Source organism: Pieris brassicae, chromosome 9, assembly GCF_905147105.1.
Source record: "Pieris brassicae chromosome 9, ilPieBrab1.1, whole genome shotgun sequence".
In the NCBI taxonomy this organism is placed as follows: Eukaryota; Metazoa; Arthropoda; class Insecta; order Lepidoptera; family Pieridae; genus Pieris; species Pieris brassicae.
This window is the reverse complement of record NC_059673.1, coordinates 8130407-8153256: the sequence shown is the minus strand read 5'-3', so window position 1 is coordinate 8153256 and position 22850 is coordinate 8130407. Positions and strand designations below refer to the sequence as shown.

General features: G+C 33.9%; 1 protein-coding gene and 1 non-coding gene across 5 annotated transcripts; one reads left to right on the top strand and one right to left on the bottom strand.

Moving 5' to 3' along the window:
* Nucleotides 1-21: 21 nt before the first annotated feature.
* Nucleotides 22-22433, bottom strand: LOC123714259 (ATP-binding cassette sub-family A member 17-like). 4 transcript variants are annotated; one of them, XM_045668461.1, is made up of 34 exons: nt 22298-22433; nt 21995-22227; nt 21171-21277; nt 20516-20689; nt 19927-20082; nt 19582-19798; nt 18897-19076; nt 17902-18065; nt 17255-17365; nt 16386-16509; nt 15679-15839; nt 14799-14972; nt 14502-14567; nt 13247-13382; nt 11202-11454; nt 10595-10680; nt 10166-10284; nt 9940-10044; nt 9585-9670; nt 9070-9145; nt 7854-7958; nt 7169-7321; nt 6555-6668; nt 5944-6097; nt 4850-4972; nt 4330-4434; nt 4059-4253; nt 3518-3790; nt 3102-3272; nt 2723-2793; nt 1916-2063; nt 1599-1809; nt 826-1027; nt 22-403 (listed from the first exon to the last, which is right to left on the bottom strand). In XM_045668461.1, exons 1-34 carry the CDS (start codon nt 22384-22386, stop codon nt 83-85), a joined length of 5163 nt encoding a protein of 1720 aa, XP_045524417.1. In that variant the 5' UTR covers nt 22387-22433; the 3' UTR covers nt 22-82. The 4 variants fall into 4 exon arrangements, with proteins under 4 accessions (XP_045524417.1, XP_045524419.1, XP_045524418.1 ...); XM_045668463.1 differs by lacking the exon at nt 4330-4434; XM_045668462.1 differs by lacking the exon at nt 14502-14567.
* Nucleotides 20290-20362, top strand: Trnaf-gaa. The gene has a single exon. It is a non-coding gene; the product is annotated as a tRNA-Phe (tRNA).
* Nucleotides 22434-22850: the final 417 nt, after the last annotated feature.

Genomic DNA, 22850 nt, shown 5'->3' with positions numbered 1-22850 from the left:
AACGAAAAATATCTATATCTATATGTCAACACTTATATAGAATTTCTACATAAAGGAATGGCTGTGGTATTGCTAACTGCTTTTATCTATGAAAAATAACAGACCATGGGAGATCCTTCAGCTTCGTGATATAATACCTCTTGTCAAATGGTTTCAATTTTGCTAATGCCGCAGCAGTGGGGCTTTTTATAGACTTTTTAAAATATTTTGTAAATATTGATGTTGCTAAACCACTCTCTGAGCCTTCTGAGCTTAATATGCTGTTATATATGTAATCTATGGGCACAGCAGAGATGACGTATGAATATACAATATGGTGGTTCTCGGCTTGAAGGGTTTCCATTCTTTGAAATATTTTTGCCCAGTTTAAATCAGAGTCTAATATTTGGATGTTAACAAGGACCTGTAATATGTAATGAAATTAGTTCAATTCTTCGGCTGAGACACGAAATCTATCTGCTGAAGAGGTGCCTTTATTCTAAGTGTTCGAATTAATAAATTATTTATTTCGTTTAGCCAAATGGATCGAAGAAGTATTATACCTTCGAGTAGGTAAATGCTGTTAGAATCAAATCTTGGGTCGAGTTTCGTTATCGCCGCTTTAAATCTTATCATTACATTCACCCATGTGATGCAAAATCAAATCATTCTTGCGGCACGCTTGCGTTGCCCATGAAACCTTATTTGATTTTTCGTGGGCAACAATCAGACAGTTACCTTTCAGAACAGTATAATTTTGTGACCTTGAATCTCTAGAATTTTTGAACTAAATAAGCAAGAGCATAAAAGACGGGCTCATCTACTACTATAAAATCTCAATAGTACCTCATTAACATCATTAATAAGGAAGTTCTGAAAATAGCGCGAAAACATTGTTTCAACATTGACTTCATTCTTGAGATGTACTACTACTGTGTAGCCAGGGTCGCTGTAGCGCGCCACGAGTTTGTCTATGTAATCAATGTCATAGATAATACCATCGAAAAGTATTGCAAGTCTGTTCGTTACTGGCATATGGCTTTCAACACTAAAAATGACAATATTTATCTACTACTTGGTTTTGTTAGTAGGTATAAATTCGTAATGTTTCTAAGCTTCTTTCAGATTTTAAGGAAAATCTCACAAAAAAAAGAGTTAAGTTGTTTCTTATTGTTAACAGACCAATACTGGTATTAATTAGTTAGCGAATTAAGAAATACTGACTCAATTCTCTAATTCGATTTTGTGCAAAAACTAAACTATACCCCAGCCATGAATTTTGCCTATTATTACTATTTCTAATTAACATAAAAATAAGTTTATTATGGAATAAAAGATATAGGATTCCACCTCATTAAATTTGTATCGGTAGACATCCCTACTCATCGCCTAGGACAGGGTGTACGCCGAGAGAAAAAGCCGGCGTAAAAAACTCTCGGTACTTTAAAATATCAAATCATCATACAAAATGACTATGGCAAACATAACATAATAAAGATAGAAGAAAGCAGAACGAGGAAGATACGTTCCGCTCTTTATTTGTCTTAAATAATTCCGATTAGGGCTGATGATTTACTACTACGAAAACATTTTTTTATAAAAGCAAGTTAATACTTTACTTGCTAGACGACAAAATTATGGCGTGCCCACGTTTTCTCAGGTTATGTATTATTGAGTACATAGCCCGTCGCACAGAATATTTTTGGTAAGCAGTGTACTCATCAAGAATGATCACTGGTGGAGCGCCAACCACGGCCGCCAGAAAGTGTAGGCGCGTTACTTCTTTGGGCTCCAAGTGACTAATTGTTGTGTACGCGTAATTGTGAAGCTCTGTAAACAGTTATAACTATCGCTATTTGCCTAGGCCAGATGTAGGTAGTTAAAGCGGGTGAATGTAGGAAAAACTTTTAAATTTTGACATTACTTTAATACGTACCTAAAGCGTCGATGTAATTATGAACTTCCTCCTTAACTCGGTTCTTAGGTATTCCTCTTAAAACAGCGATCAGAGCAAGAGCATCATACACTGTCATCCATTCTGGTAGCGTCTTGTGTTGGCAACTTAGAGTTATATTACGGCTATACTGTAATAAATGTTGTTTACGCAGGTATTGAGTAAAGTATTGAGATTTATATTAGTAGCGGATCCGACAGACGTTGTCCCGTACACACGTCTTTCATACAAACAAAATGTCTAATAATGTAAATCATTCTCAACTCCTTGAACACACAAAAACATTTATTGAAATATGTCCAGCCTTTAAGGCGTTTAATTAGGGACCATATGAACATTTATATATATACCAGCTGTTTATTTGCTGTATAGATAAATAACCTAGATACCGACTACAGAGCTACCTGCCGGGTTGATTTGTGAAACCATCCATAGCGCCACCCAAACGCATCCAAAAAAAATCGGTCCAGTCGGCCCCACCGTTTATGAGTTCAATGACATACACACGTACAGTAGAATTATATATATAAAGATAACCCCAATGTTTTACATTAAATAAAAATAAAAATCAATGGCGCTACAACCTTTTTTAGGTCTGGGCCTCAGATTTCTGTATCTGTTTCATGATATTTTTTTTAAATAATAATGAGGTGATTAGCCTTGTGTATAAGTTAAAATATCATCAACGCAAGATGTATATAAAAAAATTAAGAAAACTAAAATGGAAGGTTCGGTGTTGCCAGGTATGAAATCCTGTAAAACTTATGAAGCTATAAAAAATGTATTAACCAAGTAGGGATTTCTGTTCAAACTCCATTTGGAGACACTCCACAGCCGACCGTCACTGGGTAACTTAAAACCTGTAAAAATAATTTTAATAAATATGATTAAGAAGTACAATCAAAACCGTTTACGACGACATCGTTTAGACTTTAGAACAACATATCGGTTATATTGACCAAAATCAAATGTCCCGGCTGAATTCTATTGTATTAGGTACTTAAAAACAACAACGACTATCAGTTTTTACTACCATATATAAGTTGTCCCTTCGATCTTGTTATAACAGATGTTGACTGTATGTATAAAACATTCTGGAGCGATATTCAGAGCTCTAAAATTTACTCTAATTTTATCTATTTAGTTTTAATATACTATTGCGCATCACCTGCTACAACTTCACACAACTTCAATCTTCCGTGTTTCAGTAAACCGGAGATTGCTAACGCCTCCCCCTTCCTGACGCCGAAGTGGACGTGACGTATTACATACACGCCTTGCACCTTTCTAGAAACATCCTTCGCTAGCAGATATTCCCCAAACGTGTCTCCTTTCACTGCTAAAAGTCAAATATGGAGGATGAATAATTACAACCTACAAACGATTGGTGATAAAAAATATTAAAAGTGCAAAAATGCAAAAATGCTGTACTTATAGATTGTATATTGTATTTTTTTTGTTATATTCAGAGTCGAGATAGCGCTAAGTATGACTTCAGTATGTCAAATGCAACATACCGAAGTCATTTTCACGTCACGGCACGTTTAGTGTTAAATCTGGACCCTAATTATCATAAATACTTACGAGTTTTCGACATCATTTCCTGTCTCTTACTAAGAACATCTGCTTTCTCTTGCTTAACTCCTTCTGCCTCTCCCTCCGTGTCCTTTTGGTCGACGTAAAAACATTTCAGGAAATAGGAACAAATTCTATGTATGTATCTATACTCCCATACTAGAAGGAGGGTGGACAACACACCAGCTATGGAGAACATAGCATAAATTTCCATTCTTACACCTGGTGGCTTCAAAACATAGTACTGTTTTGAGAAACACTTTTGTAGGACTCCGCATTTGTCTGAAATAACTCAAACTTTATCTTTAAACTAGAATATTTCTAATGGTTTTGTTTGCAAGCACTGAATTCTTTCAAATTTAAAAGTCAATACCAATCATGTGCCTGTTGACTTAAGTTTGAGAGTGTGAAGTGTGTGTGTACCTTTTTATAATATTCAATCATAGTTGAAACCTGGTCTCAATAGAATTTGCCTAAACCATTTATTTAGGCGTCCACTTTTGTTCAAAAGGAATTCGTATATATTAAAAAATCGTGCAAAGATACTTACGGCAGCATTTATGAAGAATTTTTGATGAACATAGATTTTTCCGTTTGAAAATATTACATTCGCTGTTGTAAAGGAAAATCTTTTTAATTTTCACAAAAGCGTAAGCAATGTTGAATTGAGGTGAAAAACTTAAAAAATTTAAAGCATAATTTAAAGCGTTTCCATAGAAAAGCTTTGCAATTACTGTTGTTTCACCTGAAATCATTTTTATAATGCTAATTATATACCGTAACTTCTATAGAAGGGTAAAATTAATGAATTTATTTTCAACTTTTTTTAATGAAAAATCTTGATCTTCGGTACTCTTTTAACTTCCAATAACGACTGGCGCCCATTGATACTCTTAATGCCAGAGGGTTTGCGAGTGCCTTGCCAGCTGTTGATGTATTAATTTGTAACGTTCAATTGAATTTTGTCTTGATGTTTTAACGTCGGGAGAATTCAGAGTTCCGGCACTGACAGGTGGCTGATGCGACCGAGTAAAGAGCACGCATGTCAATCATGTCTACCTATCCGCTGTTAGATGGAGCTAAATTGCATACATATTTAACAGGCGTGGGACAGGCTAACGCCAACTTCAGTGCTTATAACTAGGACTTCTCAAAACATATGTGTACGTATTATGTTGATACATAAACAATTTATCCAGAAACACAATTATTTATTGATAAATTTTATTTTCAATGAAAATTTTCTTCTTTAGTGACTTTTGTCTTTTTAATTAAATTAAAAATTATCTCTTGCAAAACGATACTTTATACTTTCGTTTTTTAAACATGACCTATACTTACCAAAAACAATGTTTACCATAACAAAAATCATAGAATTTAGTGCCGCGTATGGACCCAGACTAAAGAGGTACGCTTGCGGTATACATCCAATTCCATATACAGCCAGAACAAATGAAATTATTACTGTAAAATAAATCACCACCATCGTTACGAAAAAAGGGTGAAAATGTCCTATGTTATTTAAAATTGGAATGTCTGCCACCATCTTTGCTTGGTTGTGGAACGAAAACACCTTTAGGGTGACGTTACCTGAGGCTTAAGCATACACAGATACCAGAATATTAATATAACGAGGTTTATGATAAGCCTAAATTCTAGATCTATACTAATAAGGGAGCGTTCAAGTATTATGTAACGAATTTTTGTTCCCTGTAAAAAGTTACGATGCGGGGCGGGGATTGAATTACGCGTTACTGTTAATATTATTTTCCACTTTTCAGTATTTTATACCACATAATGGTAACTTTTACGTACAAAATAAAATAAAAAGTCACGTGATTGTTGAGTGTAAAAGACTCTGTCTGAGTCTGTTGTAGACGGATTTTCTAAGTCAAAGAAAAAGCTGTCAAACGATAAAGTTTCTGACAAATGCTGGCTCAACGGTGAGTGATTTATTCTTGAGCTTTAGAGAAAAGTTGTAGAGCTTGATAATGTCTACAAAGATTTTGTTTAGATACATGTCTATTATATTATATACCTACAAGTCGTCCGCCGCGTCTAGCTGTTCGCGATAAACTCAAACTCTCGTTAGGAAGTCATTGTGAGTTTCACTAATATTGGACTAGATTGATTCATGAGGAAGGTAATAAAATTGTTCAAGGCTTACGGGTCACGGTTGCCCATGCAAGTATGGCTAGTACTAATAACTACTGTAGTATAAAATATATTGGTATGGCGGTACTTGTAAAACTAAGAGATGCGTGAAGCTGTAGGCTTAAAGACAAATAATGACTTTAGGTTTAAAGTTTTCTTTTTTTTCGTTCATGAATGTTGTTTGCCTATAGGTGCTTGTCAAATTAAAAATTGTATTTTCCTTTTATTCCTTTGTCTAACTGAAGTTCATCATAAGTTAATGAAAGTTAATATTTACTAACCAAAGTCCGTTATACCAAAGTAATGTGGAGCTGCTAAGATCATGATAACGGCCATGGCTCCAGACATAACCGCTACTAGCATCCAATACATGAAGAGATCGCATATAAACATTGAAAACCAGTATCGTAGTGGAGAGAAATTCATTGTATAGCACTGGAAAAATAATAGGTTATAGCTACACAATATTACATTATGAGACTCATTCTCATAATGTTAGGTGATGTTAAAATTTTACATCGTATCGGGAGTCATGCACACCGCTGTCACTTAGTGGTAACACATGAGGTCATATCGATCGATTCCCAGTCAAACAACAATTTGGAATACGTAGACTTCAGAGATCACGTCTTGCCTTAAAAAATATTCAATGAAATAGACAGGTAGTAGACAGGCTTCAGAACTGTAATCGAACAATATCGAGAACTCTGCCTTCGTGGCTTAAGCAAGGTCCTAACTTCGATGTTTTCGAAAACAAATTTCGTCATCAATGAAATGTCTACTCCATAGAGATGTACGATATGACTTACAGAACACTGTCGCTTTGTAGAACTTGCTCAACTTTTGAAAAACCGAAGAAAAATTTGGCGTTCTATTTGTAGTATTGACATACCTGTGTATGCCTTATAAATCCACTTTCCATTGATGGAATTAAAATCATATGAGAAATTGTTAGTATAAGCAAAAACTCCGTAAAAATAGGTGGCCTCTCCGCGTACACCATCCACTAAAACAAAGCTAATTATATATATCAAGGTATTATTTTTTAAAAGTTTTTAAGTTGTCAAGGTTAATGTCGTAAGCTAAAAATTACAAGATATACTTTTGGAAGAGTCGTTTTGGAATAATTAATTCTCTTATCTATATTGAAAAAAATTTAAAATACCCGTGAAAAAAGAATCAGGATCTTCTTTGAATTTCTAATATGTTTTAGCTTTACAGTAATAAATCAAATATTCTTAAATAATACTATATACGAGCCAAGACTGCTCAGTCAAATTCTCAGTTTTATAAGAATGGCCCTAAATCATTAGAGTTACGCGAGTCTAGCCAGACGCACGCTCTCTCTTCAGCATTGATAAGCCTAGCATAGCATTTAAAGCAAAAATTCAATTGAAAATTATATTTTTACATTTTTTAAAGCATCCAGTAAGTAGTTAAGACTATAAGCTAATACTATAAAAAATCATTTAATTACATCTACATTATAATAACAAAAAATCTTACAGGCGTTAAGTCTAGAGCTAGTGGATCATCGGTGACTTGTATTGTGGCATCTAAGGCATTCGTACAATGCCTTAAAAGTGCCATATACGCACGAGCTAATGACCTGGCTGCCGCTGCATGGTCAGAATGTATTGGACTGTAGAGGACTCGCATCTAAACATCATTAATATTAACTATAGTAAATCTACAAGTATAGCACTCTCTTTAACGCCGTTATAACCTCCTCAGGTATCTTAGTAAACGCTCAACCCTGACACACAGCGTCGTGCTGGTTTCCTGACGATTTTCTTTTATCGTATAAGCCATTATTTTCAGCTGTAGAGGTACTTCAGCTAATAAATCAATAAGACAAGGTAAAACCTCATCAAAAACTGGTTAGCCTAAGCCGTGAGATTTTGTATTAAGTACATGAATTTTTAACGTCACACTCGATTTCCGTTTAATTCGATTTTATTAAGAGTAGATTTTCTTAAACGTTTTTATCAATTACTTATATGCCTTTTGCTTTAAAGAACGAAAGAGATGGGAGGAGTGGTTTGGGTTATACTATATAGACTATATGTATAGTGTCGACCATAATACAAGGATCGTCAAGAGGCGGCAGATGATGATTAGTCCTGATGATTGATGATGATTTACTTTGATGGACTGGAAGGATAGGATGAAAAAAATCCTTAAAATTTACCGATATTATATCGTCCACGTATTTAATATCCAATCCATATGCATACATATACACGTAGTGCTGTGGCGAATCAATGGCACGAGTCACTAAATATTCTGTTACGCTCTGAAAAAATGTTGTAGTAGCACTAAAGAATTTACATTATACTAGGAAGAATATTTCCTGTGTCAAGTTGATCGCAGGATGTCAGATTTAAAGGACTATATGATAAAAAAAATTAACCCGAACTAATTATTCTCGAGATTAAGGTAGATTTTTTTGTTTAAGTTTTATAATAATAATCCAGCGGCACTACGTTATATGGGTTTTGGCTTCAGATTGGATTTTGGCTTAAGAACAACTTTTATTCTATAGACAAAATGATCAGCCTTCTGTGTCTGATTGATACATGTCGTCGAGTTTTGAGTTTCCGTAATGTTCGACTTTACCATAGAAGCAAGTGTTAATAAAATTAATGAAATTTCTATAAGTGCAACTCCGCGTCGAACGGCGAACGCATGACCTTAGAATACAAGATCGCTCGCTTAAGCTTGGCCAACTAGGCCAACACCGCTCCTGCGTATTTGTTATTAACACAACAGAAAGAAAGTTCTCTAAAAGAACTCTTCAGTTTTATCATTTTAGTATTGATCGCTCGCTTAATATTAATTTAAACAGGGGGAAAACGGGCAGGAGGCTCACCTGATGTTAAGTGATACCGCTGCCCATGGCCACTCAAATCCAGGGGTCTCGCAAGTGCGTTGCCGGCCTTTTAATAATCGGTACGCTCTTTTCTTGAAGGACCCAAAGTCGAATTGTTTCGGAAATACTTTAGTAGTAATTAAAATAATTTTCAAAGATAACTATCCAAATTTAAAGTCTTTAAAAATCTAAAATATTTATGTTTCTCAAGTATTGTCTTTTATTAACATAACTTTTACACATTTTTTATACGAAACGTCGGATTTTTTTTTAATTATGTAAAATGATTATAAGTTTACATAGCTGCAATCCGGTAAATAGGTGTTTTCTTTAAATTATTCAATCAGATAATTAATTAATTAGTATAGATGTGTTTATTTATATTCAAGTACAACATCCAAAAATTTAGATTTATGAAACCTTGCTTATCTGAGAACGTGATCTGTCATAAATTCCCGGCTAATTTATTAATCAGAGCTTAAAACGTGTAACACGCGTGTCCTTAATAAAAGATTCATATATTTTTTAAACTTACTTCGATATCCAAAAGTGCAGTGTACACAATATTTTCAATTTCTTTTTCGGTCGCATTGGTTTCAGAAAGAACATATCTGTTGAAAAGATCATATTAAGTTTGAATTAAATTAACTGATTTTGTCAACCATAGGAAAAGATATATATCAGTGTTATAGTTAACTAAAGAAGGAAGACTACTGCGTAACAACCAATAGTAAATGTAATAGCGATCATAATTGAGTTTACGTACTACTTATCATCGTCGTGGTAATAAGGTTTATGAACCCTAATGTATGATGGAATACGTTATTACTTGTAGGGTAGGTAAGCCGTTAGATTCAGAGTCGAAATTTAGCCGTAAGTATAACTCCCGTACCTACATCAAAAACGTATAAGAATTTATTGTATATATGTTTAGCGTACGAAGCGCTAAGTCGCGACTTTGAATCCTTACTTAGAGTATGATGGAAGAAAGGCAAGACGAAAATATTAGCCCACTGATAGGTACTAATAAATTATGAATAATAGACTAACGCTGAAGCAATAGATTGCCCGTAACTCGAGTTGTCTGTGCGCACAACTAAAGTTGTCTTTTGTTCCAACGCTTCAACCGTTAAAATCTGGAATGAGTTAAAGAATAATCAATGCGGTATAAAATAATACTGACAAAATTTCTCTATCCATTATACTAATCGAAATTATGTATAATCATATACCTTATAAAAGTAAACAAAGAAACAGAATATTCAAGATTTTGAAACGGAAATCAAGAAAGTAATTAATAAAAAACACTTAATGGATAAGTAACGATTGTCAAAGAGCTCAGCTCTTTCAAAGCCTGGCGTAGAAGAGCGTAATATTCTTTGTCTAGAGTTAAAGAAAATCTTACATCACCATGCAAAATCTTCTTAGCAACACGATCTTCCTCAATATCACTGAGAAGCTGCGATAATGACAACCCAATAAAAGCCCCTGCTATGACAGCGGAGATCACCTAAAATAGTCATCAAAACGATTACAAAAATGAATAAAATCTCTCGAAAATAATCACGTGAATAAAATATTTTAAATTGTTTCACGGATGTGACAACTGACTTACTCCACAGATTACTTACCGTAAAAATCAAAACAATTCTATATTGCTTATAAAATGAAGTAAATTTTTGTCCAATGTACGATAAATGGATAAAATTATCGAAGTTATATATTCTTGTAGGTATCCAGTTGTCAGGAGCTGTAAAGGGACGATTTTTGTTACTTTATTTTATGAAATAAGTTTCAGGGTACAATCTAAAAACGCGAATTAATAGTCCCTGTCGTGGTCTACGAGAATATTAGGTCAAAACTGTCGGCCGCGGTGCAGTACGAAAGATTTATGAATTTGTTTGTGTGTTGAGTGTGTGTTCAAACCCTATTTATACACAGATTTTAATGTCTATGGTCGCGAATAACAAGTAAACAACTCTTGCACAGTGACAAGTGATCAGGGAAATCTAGGGTACAAAAAGCGCGCAAAGTGAGAAAATTTTGTAACCCATACATACAGCTCTCAATATGTCCCAAAGCAGTTCTGGATATTGTGTGTTCACGTGGAGTACCATGTGTTGTGGCTCTTGATTCAAATATTGCTCTAAAACAGTAATACAAAAAAAATCCTATATTTCCAACTTTAATACGTTTTGTGTAGAGGTCTGACAAGGATGTGATGGATGGATGGATTTATAACTATTTGAGACTTTAATTATACAGTTGGTCCACAGAGGACACCTTCCTTAGATATTTGATGTAAAACGACCCGAAAGTTCCCAGTTAATTGTAATAAATCTAGTATAAATCTAAAGCATGTTTGTTTGTATATAAATATACTCTCAAATTTAAAAAAAGTAGTGACGCTACATCCTTTTGAGGGTTGGGCCTCAGATTTCTGTACCAGTTTCCTCACGATGTTTTCCTTTACCGTTCGAGCGAATGTTAAATATGCGCACATAGACTGAAAGTCTATTGGTGCATAACCGGGGATCAAACATACCACATCAGGGATGACAGTAGCACGCTCAAGCCACTAGGAAAATACTGCTTATATAATTAGAATATAAACAAATATCTATGCGCAGTTTCCTTATAATAATATATGCGCTAATTTAGAATTACCTATTGGAAACTTCTTCAGAATCGGGTATGCTGATACTCATCGAAACAATCCCATACTTATCAGCTCCTTCGTGTAGCGTTTGAATTAACTTAGCAACATTAGCTGTGGGGTGTGTTGGCACTTTAAGAATCAACAAAGTGCCAAGATGCGCCCTTATCGAGGCCCCAGCTTCCGAAGCCTTTTCTAAGAGCTCATCATTTTCCTCCGTGTATCTATTACTTCCAAATGTTATTCTCACCCTGTAGTCTCGACCTATGTTAAAACATATAAGATTTACAGTCGAGACGTCGCGCTGTTCGACTCGTGTATATATGAAATATCTCCATCTGAAACTAATATTGAAAGGAATGTCTATTTAAAAGACCTTTGATGCTTCGTACTTAATAGGTAACATCAGCGTAATTTGCATCACCTTCATCAGTCTTTTAGAAACTAGACATCCGATTTCTTAACAGATTTTTTTAAATGTTGAATTATAATAATAATAATCCAGTGGCGCTACAATATATCTCTGGGCATCAGATTACATTAGTTTCTTTCATAATTTATATTTCATAGACAGATGATCAGCTATCTGCCTTACACGTGCCGTCGTTGATTTGAGACATGCCGATTTCTTAACGATTTACTTAAGCGTACCAGCGAGTGTTAAGTGCACACACGGACTGAAAGTCCATTGGTGTGCACCAAGCCCACCAGGGATTGAGCCAATGACCTCATCGGTGAGAGTCGCACTCCGAAGCTACTTACAATACTGGTGTTGAATTATAGTAATTAATTAAAACTACATTTATTTATTAATATTGTAACTAAAAGACCTAACACTACTAACTACCAAATCAAAGGACTATAGCGGGATACAAGTGCTGGAAAGGAACTCTCCGACATACTTTTTAATGACGCAAATTTTTGGTTTACAGAGAAATTGTAAGAAATTGCAACCGCAATGCTTCATGCCAAGTAATAAAATATACCACGCACTTACATTATAGTGAAAACAAAATACACTAACTCATTACTGGACATATTTATCTTAGAAGTAGTACAAAGATTAGCAAGTACATGGAAGAGAAGTACTGGTCCCAAAAAAGGTGTTATGAGAATTCAAAATCATATATTCATAAATGAATTTAAAGTGCTTCTAATTTTACATTTACTGCCAGTTCTCCAATCAAAAGAACTGTCAATAAACTCTCCGCCACTCTCAACAATTTAGAAACTACGAAACGAAAAAGCCAAGTTTTTGACATGTGCACAAAACCTGTCTATAGCAAAAACAATATACGAAAATAGAGTGTACCAGCAAGAGATTGAACGAAGCATGTTTAAAATCAAAAGCTAAGACTGACAAAAATAAGCAATAGGACGAAGCTATTAGATACTAGAACTATAGAAAAAATAAAAACCTGTGTGAATTAATTGAAATGGCGATAGGCAGGCCATATAAGAAATAATACTGGTAAATGGACTAATGATATAGTAGAATTTTATCCCCAACAAGGAAACAGAGTAAAACCAGGAAGGACAGACAGTACAGTAAAATAATCTGGATCAGGTCTATGTCAGAAAACAAGCCAACAGCGAGGAAGATTGACTAGATTTATTATAATATTAAATATCAAAATATGCAATCCATAAAATTAGTTATTAGTTGTAATAACTTCTTTGTTCGAAATAAGGCTTCATTCATTCAATCATATCTTAGGGATAGTGGAGTACAATAAATTAGAAATAAGACGGGCCGGGACCGAACTGTTTTTCAAAAACTCGTTTTTTTGCGGTACCAAGGGCCTGAACCAGTCTCTTGCCAAGATTGTATACAGCGCTTACTGAATGCTGTCTTGGATACTATCGACGTCTTTATAAAATGTACACTGAAACATATTATGTTTCCAGAGTGTAGTACTACACAGTAGCGATATTGAATAATAATATTATATATTTTATTATATTTTATTTTTATGAATAAATAAATAAATGTCTTTAACAATTCCAAAGCCCTGGTATATACAGTCACTAGGAATAAAAAAAAACAAATTCTTACCATATTTGAAGAACATATATGCGGGAGTGCCGCCAAACAGTAAAATCTTATTGTCAAAAATGAATACGCGATCTGCATATTCCAAGTACACACTTGAGAAGCTGAATTTTATCAAAGTGATATATTTTCGATATTGCTGTAAGGACATTGCAAAAGTTGATTTAGCAAAGATTCAGTTCTAATTCCGCTTAATAGCGTATTTAATTGATAAAGTTTCGTACTGTACGATTTTAACAGACATGTAGCTAATCTATTCTAATAGTATGAAGAGGTAACGTTTGTAAGGTTGGGAATCTCTGCATCTACAGAACCGATTTTATGGTTTCTTTTATTAATAACCGCGTTATTTAAGTGTGTAAAAACAAGTTCTCCCCCATGGAATCTATTGTAGTTTTCAACAATATCTAGAATGATTCATGATGGTTTATAATTTAGGTAAATAGAGGTGTACGGATCACAGTTGCCCGTGTGAACCGTGGGTAGTCGTTTGTCAATTTTCAATAAATACATTTGATATTGCTCCTAGGGTGATCTAAATATAAACACCGCATATTTTTAGGTCTGGGTCTCAGATTTCTGTATCTGTTTCATAATCATATGCGTCTTCTACAATAACTGTTAGTCATTTGTATTAATCAATCAATATTTATACTCATAAAATATATATGTTTTATCTGGCAACATTTGTCTTCTTGACCTTCGATAACGGTACATTCAGGGTCGTGAGTTCAAAACCTGTCTTTAGTAATTATAAATCTTCTAAATATTATTGTTTTCTTCAATTCAATTGTATTATTTAAAATAATGTAAGCCAAATCTCGAAGGTTTACCCAGAAAAATAAAAATTGTCTTTATTCGTCGCTTGGCTTAGCGTATAAAGCAAAGGTCCTGGGTTCAGTGTAGTAATAATTGTTTTGTTCTGGGTCTCAGATTTCTGTATCTGTTTCATAATCATTTGTTAATCGAATAGGCAATCTGATCAGGATCAGCCGTCTGTGCCTGACGCACGCCGTCGACTTTTTGGGTCTAAGCCAAGCCGGTTTCCTCACTATGTTTTCCTTCACCGTTCGAGCGAATGTTAAATGCACACATAGAAAGAATGTCCATAAGTGCACAGCCGGGAATCGAACCTTCACTTCAAGGATAAAAGTCGCACGCTGAAGCCACTAGAGCAACACTGCTCGGGCACATATTTGTACTGATATATAATAGGTAATATTATTTCCATTATAATTAAAACATATATTTCGCTTACCATTATTTTATCCTTGACAACAGCTATATAATTCGCCTTTCCAGTAAAATTTGGTATAATTATTATCTATGAAGAATATTGTATACAGAGATAGATTATGGTAGATTTATTTGTTTTAATATTTTGAATTTTACATAACACAAGTATTAACGATCTTTGTCGGAGAGTGGAGTCTAATAAGACGTTAGAAGTCATACGGTAGTCATCGAAAATATGGTAGTGAAATTCACCTAGCTTCACGAAAAAAATTCAAGAAAAATAAAAACACTATATGAAAAGGAATTAAAATGAACTGACCCTTGGCTCAAGAAGCATAGCAATGGCCCAGCACAACTGAGCACGATAGTAATCATCCAAAATTCCCACATAATCATTTTTCACGGACTCCAAGTCACATTCTTTCAGCAGACTTTGCGAACGCAAATGTCCATACTCAGATATGAATTGGCTGGTTTCATTCCAGAGGCTTAACTGGAAAGATAATAAAACAATTTATTATTTGTGTGTAGAAAGGAAGGTGCACTTCCTCCGACCTATAGGAAGGATCCTCGACCACTGACTGGGGAACCAAAGACGCCAGTGGCTATAAAAAAACTTTACAAAGGCAAGTAAGTGAACAGCCTTCGGTGAGGTTGAGGTTGACCTGAGGTGCTAACCTATGACTTCAGACCAATGTCATTCTAGTGTTTTAAGCGTTTTTTAGCAAAACAGCGAATTAGGTAGATAGGCACCTAACAATACTTTATCTAAAACCGATCAGCCTACTAACGAATATATCAAGCTCCGGATAGGCAATATATCGTTTATTATTAGATAAATATTATATTAATAGCAGCAGAAAAAGACATTTTGCGTCTGTAACTGTAACTGATGTTTTGTTTGTAAGAGTTTAAGGTTTTTTATTATTAAGTATATATTTTAATTGCTTGATACATATTGTTACGAAGACGGGTTGACCGAAATGTTTCTAGATTTTTCCACAAGTTAGACTAGTAATTAGTTTTTAGTGTAAACAAATTCCTTGTTGATTTATTTAAAGATAAACCGTAGGCGTTTTCCTTCCGAACCCCTAACTTTTTTGTACAGTGAGGCTCACTGTTGAAGAAATTTACTTGCTTTGTACAACTTATACTACTTCTACATGAGATAGTCTTGATTTTGAAATATTAATACTAACAGACATAAATAAAGTAAGATGTTCATCCACGGTTAGATCGTCAATAAGAACCTCACTTCGATGACAGTAACCCATCATTGTCAGCATTGATATTGGGTTCAATCCCGGCTTCATTTCCTCACCAAGAATTGTGATTGTACCCTTATCTGGAAAGGTTAAACCTAAAAAAAAAAAACTTATAATCCTTCAATAATTTTGTTAGCAATCTTGGCAGCAATGGCTAAGCGTTTCATTAACTACAACATGAGGGTTTTTTGTGTAAAATTTGGCGAATACAGAAGTCGAGTTACCTTACCTTTAAATTAGAGGTAAGTTTTTTAATACAGTAATAATTACTAATTAATGTATGTACGTATTGCTTAATGATTTTTGTTTTTAATAATTGACTTTACGTTAAGTCGGAAATATATATATATATAGAGATATATATATATAACACGGTCCAAACAGTCAGGAGGCTCACCTGATGTTAAGTGATACTACCTCCCATAGACACTCACATTGCCAGAAGGCTCGCAACTACGGAAAGCCTTTAAAGTTGTACGTAATAGAATAATTTCGTTTTTGCCCAAACGTAAGCAAAGTTCAAATACAAATTCACAATTTATCGTAAATAATTCGCAACTCAGAAACGCGATGTAGCGACTCCTTATGTTAAAACCCATCTCGGCGTTTCCGTATCTTACACTAAGCCTACAAAAGCTTACCCGTCATGAGATCCTCTATGGAAGTCAACATTTTAACTTGTATCCTCTCGGCGTACATCATCGTATATTCACCACGATAAATATCTAATGTTAGGTTATTCACTACTGGTGTATCCATAATTAACTAAAACATTTAATTTAATTTTTTTATAACTTTGTTTTCGGACATGACATGTTACGTGCCGAGAAATTTAACTATACTTCATAGGATTATTAATATATTATAAAGTAAACTTATTTATTCTACGGTGACCGTTGATACATTGTTTTTTAACAATAATTTGTAAGCCCATATATATCCTTGACTCGAACTTAATAACGGTAAATATTTGAATGTTGTATTATAGTTGAATTAGAAAATAATTAGTATACAAACAATTAGAGAGATTAGATTTATAACAAATGCTTTGCTCTTAAACAAAATCAATAGATGGTGTAATTAAGTACATTTTTGTCAAAAACTAAATCAATTTCCGGACCAATTCTACCGGTCAAGGTAGAAATATAAATATCTACCACGTCGAAAATTTAAATTTAATGAAATATTTTAAATTTATTAAATACTAATATCTATTTTGAACAATTTAATTTTAATGATTAATTTATAAGCACCAAAATTGTTGAATTAATGAGCCACGCTCCATGTTGTTTGAATAGTTTCAAACCAAAACATCGTTTGAATAGTAACTGTAAGTTGCACAAAAATCAATGCAATCGAACTAATTGACAATTTTAACTAAGAAATCTATATCTATAGTTAAATTTATCGTAAGGTTACAGAATACGCAAGGTGGTAATCATAAAATATGAATCATCAAATATTGATAATTAAGTAAATAAAGAACTTGTTTTGTGTGTTCAGATCCCACCTTGGACACGTTTCGCATACTAATAGCCTTCGCCACCAACTCATCTACTTCCTGTAAATTATCTCGCTCTTTGCCCGTCGGTGTTTCTATTTGATGTAATTTATTTGTGTCCTACAAAACAATTACGTATCAATTAATCTTGTACATATGCTGCGCTGATTTTGTTTTCGTATATGAATAATATAGACAATATAGATAAAGGACGACGCGGCACTTGGTTTGAAGTATACTAGCCGTATAAAAGATGTTATTGAAACATGAAATTTGTACTGGGTTAAATGTTCGAGGCACAGAAGGCTGATCACCTACTTGCCTATTCGATTAACAAATGAGCATGAAACAGATACAGAATCGGAGGCCCAGACCTAAAAAACGTAGTAGCGCCATTGATTTTTTTTTATGTTCTAGGCATTGAATTTTTTGAAAGAAATATATTTGGCTAGCTGTTTAAAACAGCTAACCACACAATATGGAATCCGGTCCAGAGAGTGTGATAAGTGATGAATTATTTCATCACAGAGTGGGTAATTAGTGGGTAATTAGTAGGCAAAGAGACTTTGCCTACATAATAATAAAATAATATAATTTGAATAAAAGAACTTAACTCAGAATAATCATAATACCGCGCATAGTTTTTATTAACGTACTTCGGCTTTCTTAAAGAGAATAGATTCCCATGAAACCTCGCCACCTATAGCAGTTTCCTTGACTGTTCTCTGCAGCAACATTAAGAAACTGAAGTACAGAGTGATCATGAACAACCAAGATAGTATCGTGTACATCACGGAAAGGAATTCCAAGCGTCCGTCCTCTGTGAAAAATATTTTATAAATATAGCTTGCTATTTCTACATAATACGGATTTTATATGTCTCAATAAATAACTTGGAGGTTTTGAATATCCAAAAAAGTTTGCACAGGATGTTTAATTTACCGAACCAATTCGACCCAGGGTCCTTCAAGGAAAGAGTGTCCCAATTCTTAAAAAGGCAACACACTTGCGAGCCTTCTGGCAGCTCACTGCCTCTCTCACACTCTCAAGTGTCCACAGTATATCACTAATAATGTATACTAAATTAAATAGTTTACTAATATAGAAAATACGAAGCATAAGCCACCCGCTGGAGGGAACCTCCAGCAAAAAGGAACGTGGGAAGACAACAAAAGCGATGGGGAGAAGTGGTTGGAGGAAGGTAGGAAGCAGATCCAAATGGAAAATTCACATGAAGGCCTTTATCTAAAGGGGTCCATACTGCAGAACATATAGAAACGAAAATAACAACAACTATAAGGCTTTTTAAGGAAATAGCAAAAAGGTTAGTTGACATGACAGGAGACCGAAGAGCTGGCTATTCAACGGGGGAATAATAAATTTAGTACTTTTAATAATATATTTTAGTTATTATATATTAAGGTTAGTTAATGTATTTTGTTATATTAATTTATGTTAGTTGTAGGTTTACTTTATTTTAACTATGTACATATGTAAGTTAAGAATTTTGTGAATACTGTATACTTATGTGTTGGAAATAAATCGATCTAAAAACTAAGCTAACACCGATTTCATATGTATTTTATTAATAGTATGGAGTTAAAGAGGCTTATTATTATTATTTAATATAAAAAATATTCTCTCAACATACGGCCAGTCTGCAACAACGCGAACTCATTGAAGCCGTGTTCCAGGCCCAAAGGTGGGATTATTAGGTGTAGGAAGAAATTCAGGACGGCATTCTTCGTATCGATCTGATGATGAATAATCAACTCGGCCACAAATGTTTGCATCAGTGTAAACAGCGTCGTCCACAGAATTGCGACCCAAGCTAAAATATTAATTCACAAATATTTTTTGTTGTTTCTTCATTTAAATCGACAACAGTCAAAACCGTTTACGACAACATCCTTTTCAACAACATACCGGTTATATTGACCAAAATCAAAGGTCCCGGCTGAATTCTATTGTAGGTACTTAATAACAACGTCGTCGGCTGTTACGACTATCGGTTTTTGTGACCAAATATGCGTAGTCCCTTCGATGTCGTTATAACAACGATTTCAAAATGGTGTTTCATGTTTTTTCTTAGTAATGCTTTAACTAGAATATAAATACCGAAAACATAATGACCTAGATTCCATGCTTTGGTGTGGTGTTATGGTGGCCTATTGCTACAGCTTCAAGGCTGATTCATGAATACAGTATACATATTATGTACTATATGATATAAGATTTCAAATGACCCAAGAAAAGTAAGTTGGTTGACAAGTCACCCTAAATAGTAGCTTACTTTCTCAAAGTATATTCAATCAATGAAATAAATATGCACTTACTTTTATATTGAAACATAGACATAATAAGCGCCATCATAATCATCACAGATACATAACTTAAAAGCATTATGAAGCTGTAGAACAAATGTATCCAACGAAATATTAGGAGTAGCGTTGTACTGGCCGCAATACAGGCTGGTAGAACCGTCAAGTAGCCATAGACAATCCAGCCGAGGTACATAGCCGAATAATCTACGTTTCGTAGACGAAGTGCGCGCTAAAAATATAAATTGTAAATAGTGTATCCACTGTTGTTCTATTCAATTACTAAAATCTAAAGTTAAATTTGTTAAGGCAAATGTGTTGCTTCATTTAGAATATCTTAAATTATAATGTAATAATTACCTTAAACCTATTAACTGATTCCCTGACGACCAGTGCCTCAGTCTCCAAGACAGGAGGAAGGAAGGCTAGAGTAAAGCAAAGCAATATCCCTGATATAGCTTTACGAACTCTGGCCTCTTGCATTAGTGGAGATACTGGCATCGAAACAAGACTTAACTAAAAAAAGAAGATATTAAAAAAAATATAATTGTGAAATTTAAATGTCATAATTTGTGAATATAAAGTCGATTTCGTTTAGTTGTGAATCTTATCTTTGCACTGATATGAAGTCATTGAATTCAATATTGTATGGAACACATATATATGTTATTATATTTTCTCGCTTAGTATCAACTACACCATAATTTCAATATCATTATCACAGCCGAAATAGCTCAGTTGGGAGAGCGTTAGACTGAAGATCTAAAGGTCCCTGGTTCGATCCCTGGTTTCGGCAATTTCTTTTTATATTTTTCTCTTAATTATCTACACAATAAAATAATTTAAGAAATATAGAAAAGATTTTTAGAATAATCTTTGGTATGTATGTATGTGTATATTGATTTATAAAATATTTAAGTAAAACCTTGTAGTAACTTTAAAACAATACCTCATACTCCGGTACCGTGGGACTGACATACTCCAAGATGGCTTCACTGACAGCCAACTGAACAGCCAGGAAACCGCTCTTCAAGTGGGGGTTATGGAATACTGTACGTTCAGATCTGGTGACGAATCGAGCGCGCTCCGTGCTGCGAATACTAAATCTCCACATTTTATTTTTCTGCAATTTTAACAGATATTTGCTCTTTGTAAATTACATATGATTTAATAGCCAAAAATATTTATCTTTTTAATCGTAAATAGGACACACTTTTCGAACACCTAATTCTAATTAAGGTGATAAAATAAAGCGATAATATATTTTCTGGTTAGTTAAATTGTAGTTGTAAATTGTATTAAATTGTAAATTGTAGTATAGTTTAATTGCTGGGTTTCACTTCTGGACACTCCATGTTCAGAAGTTTCTCATTACTTTAGTTTTTAGTTAATAATTAGACGCGTAAACCAAATGTTGGGCATCATCGCGTCGCAGTTGATGCTAAAATGGGCCCTTTCCTTATTTCTCACTCATAAACAACCGCCACTGAACTTAACTCCGGGGGCCAAGACATATTTTGGGTCGCAGAGCCAGCGGTGTGAGTATTGGTGCCTGCTAAGCGAACGCATAAGTTAGCTGCCATTAATTACTACGAAAAATATACCTCCATTTTCCATATAACCCATATTATTGGTCTATTTATCGGCGTGCCTTGCGACATGTTGTGTAACATGGTGTTAAGGTGATCTTCGGTCGCCGCATTCATGGTCACTACAAATTAGGAAATAGAAAATCCACAGAAAAGGTTATTGTCATTTTTAATTCGAATGATGTCCCAATTAAATGTATTCGGTAGCCTAAGATTTTTCAAACAAAAATATATTACAAAAAGATAAATTTCCAAAAAAATATTGCCGACTCTGAGATGCATTAAAAAGTATCCAATAATTTCTTATGTGTAATTAACCGTGTCTACGAGAATTAAATGTATTAAATACTTTTTAATAGAGGATACTAAAATCCTATGAGGCTAGACTTTGTAAAAATCAGGATGAGGTATGTAACGGCTACAATCACCATTATTATCAAGATAACTGCGATTTTTAAAGTCGTTTAAAAACTTCATTCACTGAGGTTACTAAGAGATTGTCTGCCCTACCATCGCTTATTTTAAAAACAGCTATTACAGACCTCAACGGTTCATAACTATATCACAAATTCAGATTATATACCTTTATAGTTGACCTTCATACATAGAATACAAATATTAAAAGTAGGTTATGGCATACCAAAGCTTTTAATAATTTATTATCTACGAATTTCTTTCATGTTACTGAAATTTAGACGATTTTTTCAATTGTAAAATATATTTCTTCATTTTATTTTGCAAACTAAATACAGTAACAGTAATAACAGTTCAAATGGTTTTTAGTAAATTCCTTAAAAACATTATAATCCATAATATTAATAAAGAATACTTTAACTGACCAACTTCCAAACGATCAGCAACTCGCGCCATAATATGCGTATACGGCGGTATGTTTGGCGCATATCCAAGTATATTATCCGATCCGAAAGACTCAATAATATCGGTAGTCGTCAGTGGAGGTTCGGGAATTGCCTGCAGAGGTGTCATAAACACTGGCTTCCCAATAAAAACCGCAATACAAAAGAGAGCCATTGCAAACAACGTTTCCAAAACTAGAAGTCGCCAACGACGTCTACAAATGTATATACATGTTAATATATAATTTGATTTTTGAGTGTTATGTAAATTGTAATACAACTTACTGTCTTTGCAAATATGACTTCCAGAACAGTGTCGCTGTCTGTCTTTGAAAACGACTGTGTATGGGTTTTAAAATTTCATCTGCAGTCATTATGACTTATAATTAATCTACAGAATTCTATAATCACAATTGCACATACATTGATCCCTCATTTTCACGTCCTAATCAATGACAATGTCAAATACCAGAAACTAGACAATAATGAAATTCTTTTTATGTTTAAAGGAGTTTATATATTACAAAAACAAATAAATTGAATCGTATGTTTTATTTTGTCTGTCACAGCAGATTGCGACATAGTATTTTAAGAGAAAAATTCAACCTACATAGAAAATAAGATAAATTAGATAAGTAATTAATCTTTTTAGTGACAAATTTGATCGTTGAATATACAAGTATATACGTAATACATACAATACAGTTATTGAAATCGTTAATTTTAGCGTAAAATATACCAGCTTTCGTCTACTAGATAAATGCTTCGACCAACTCACGTGAAATCATTTAGTTTCCACAATAAAATGAAGAAAAATATATTCTACTATTGAAAAAAT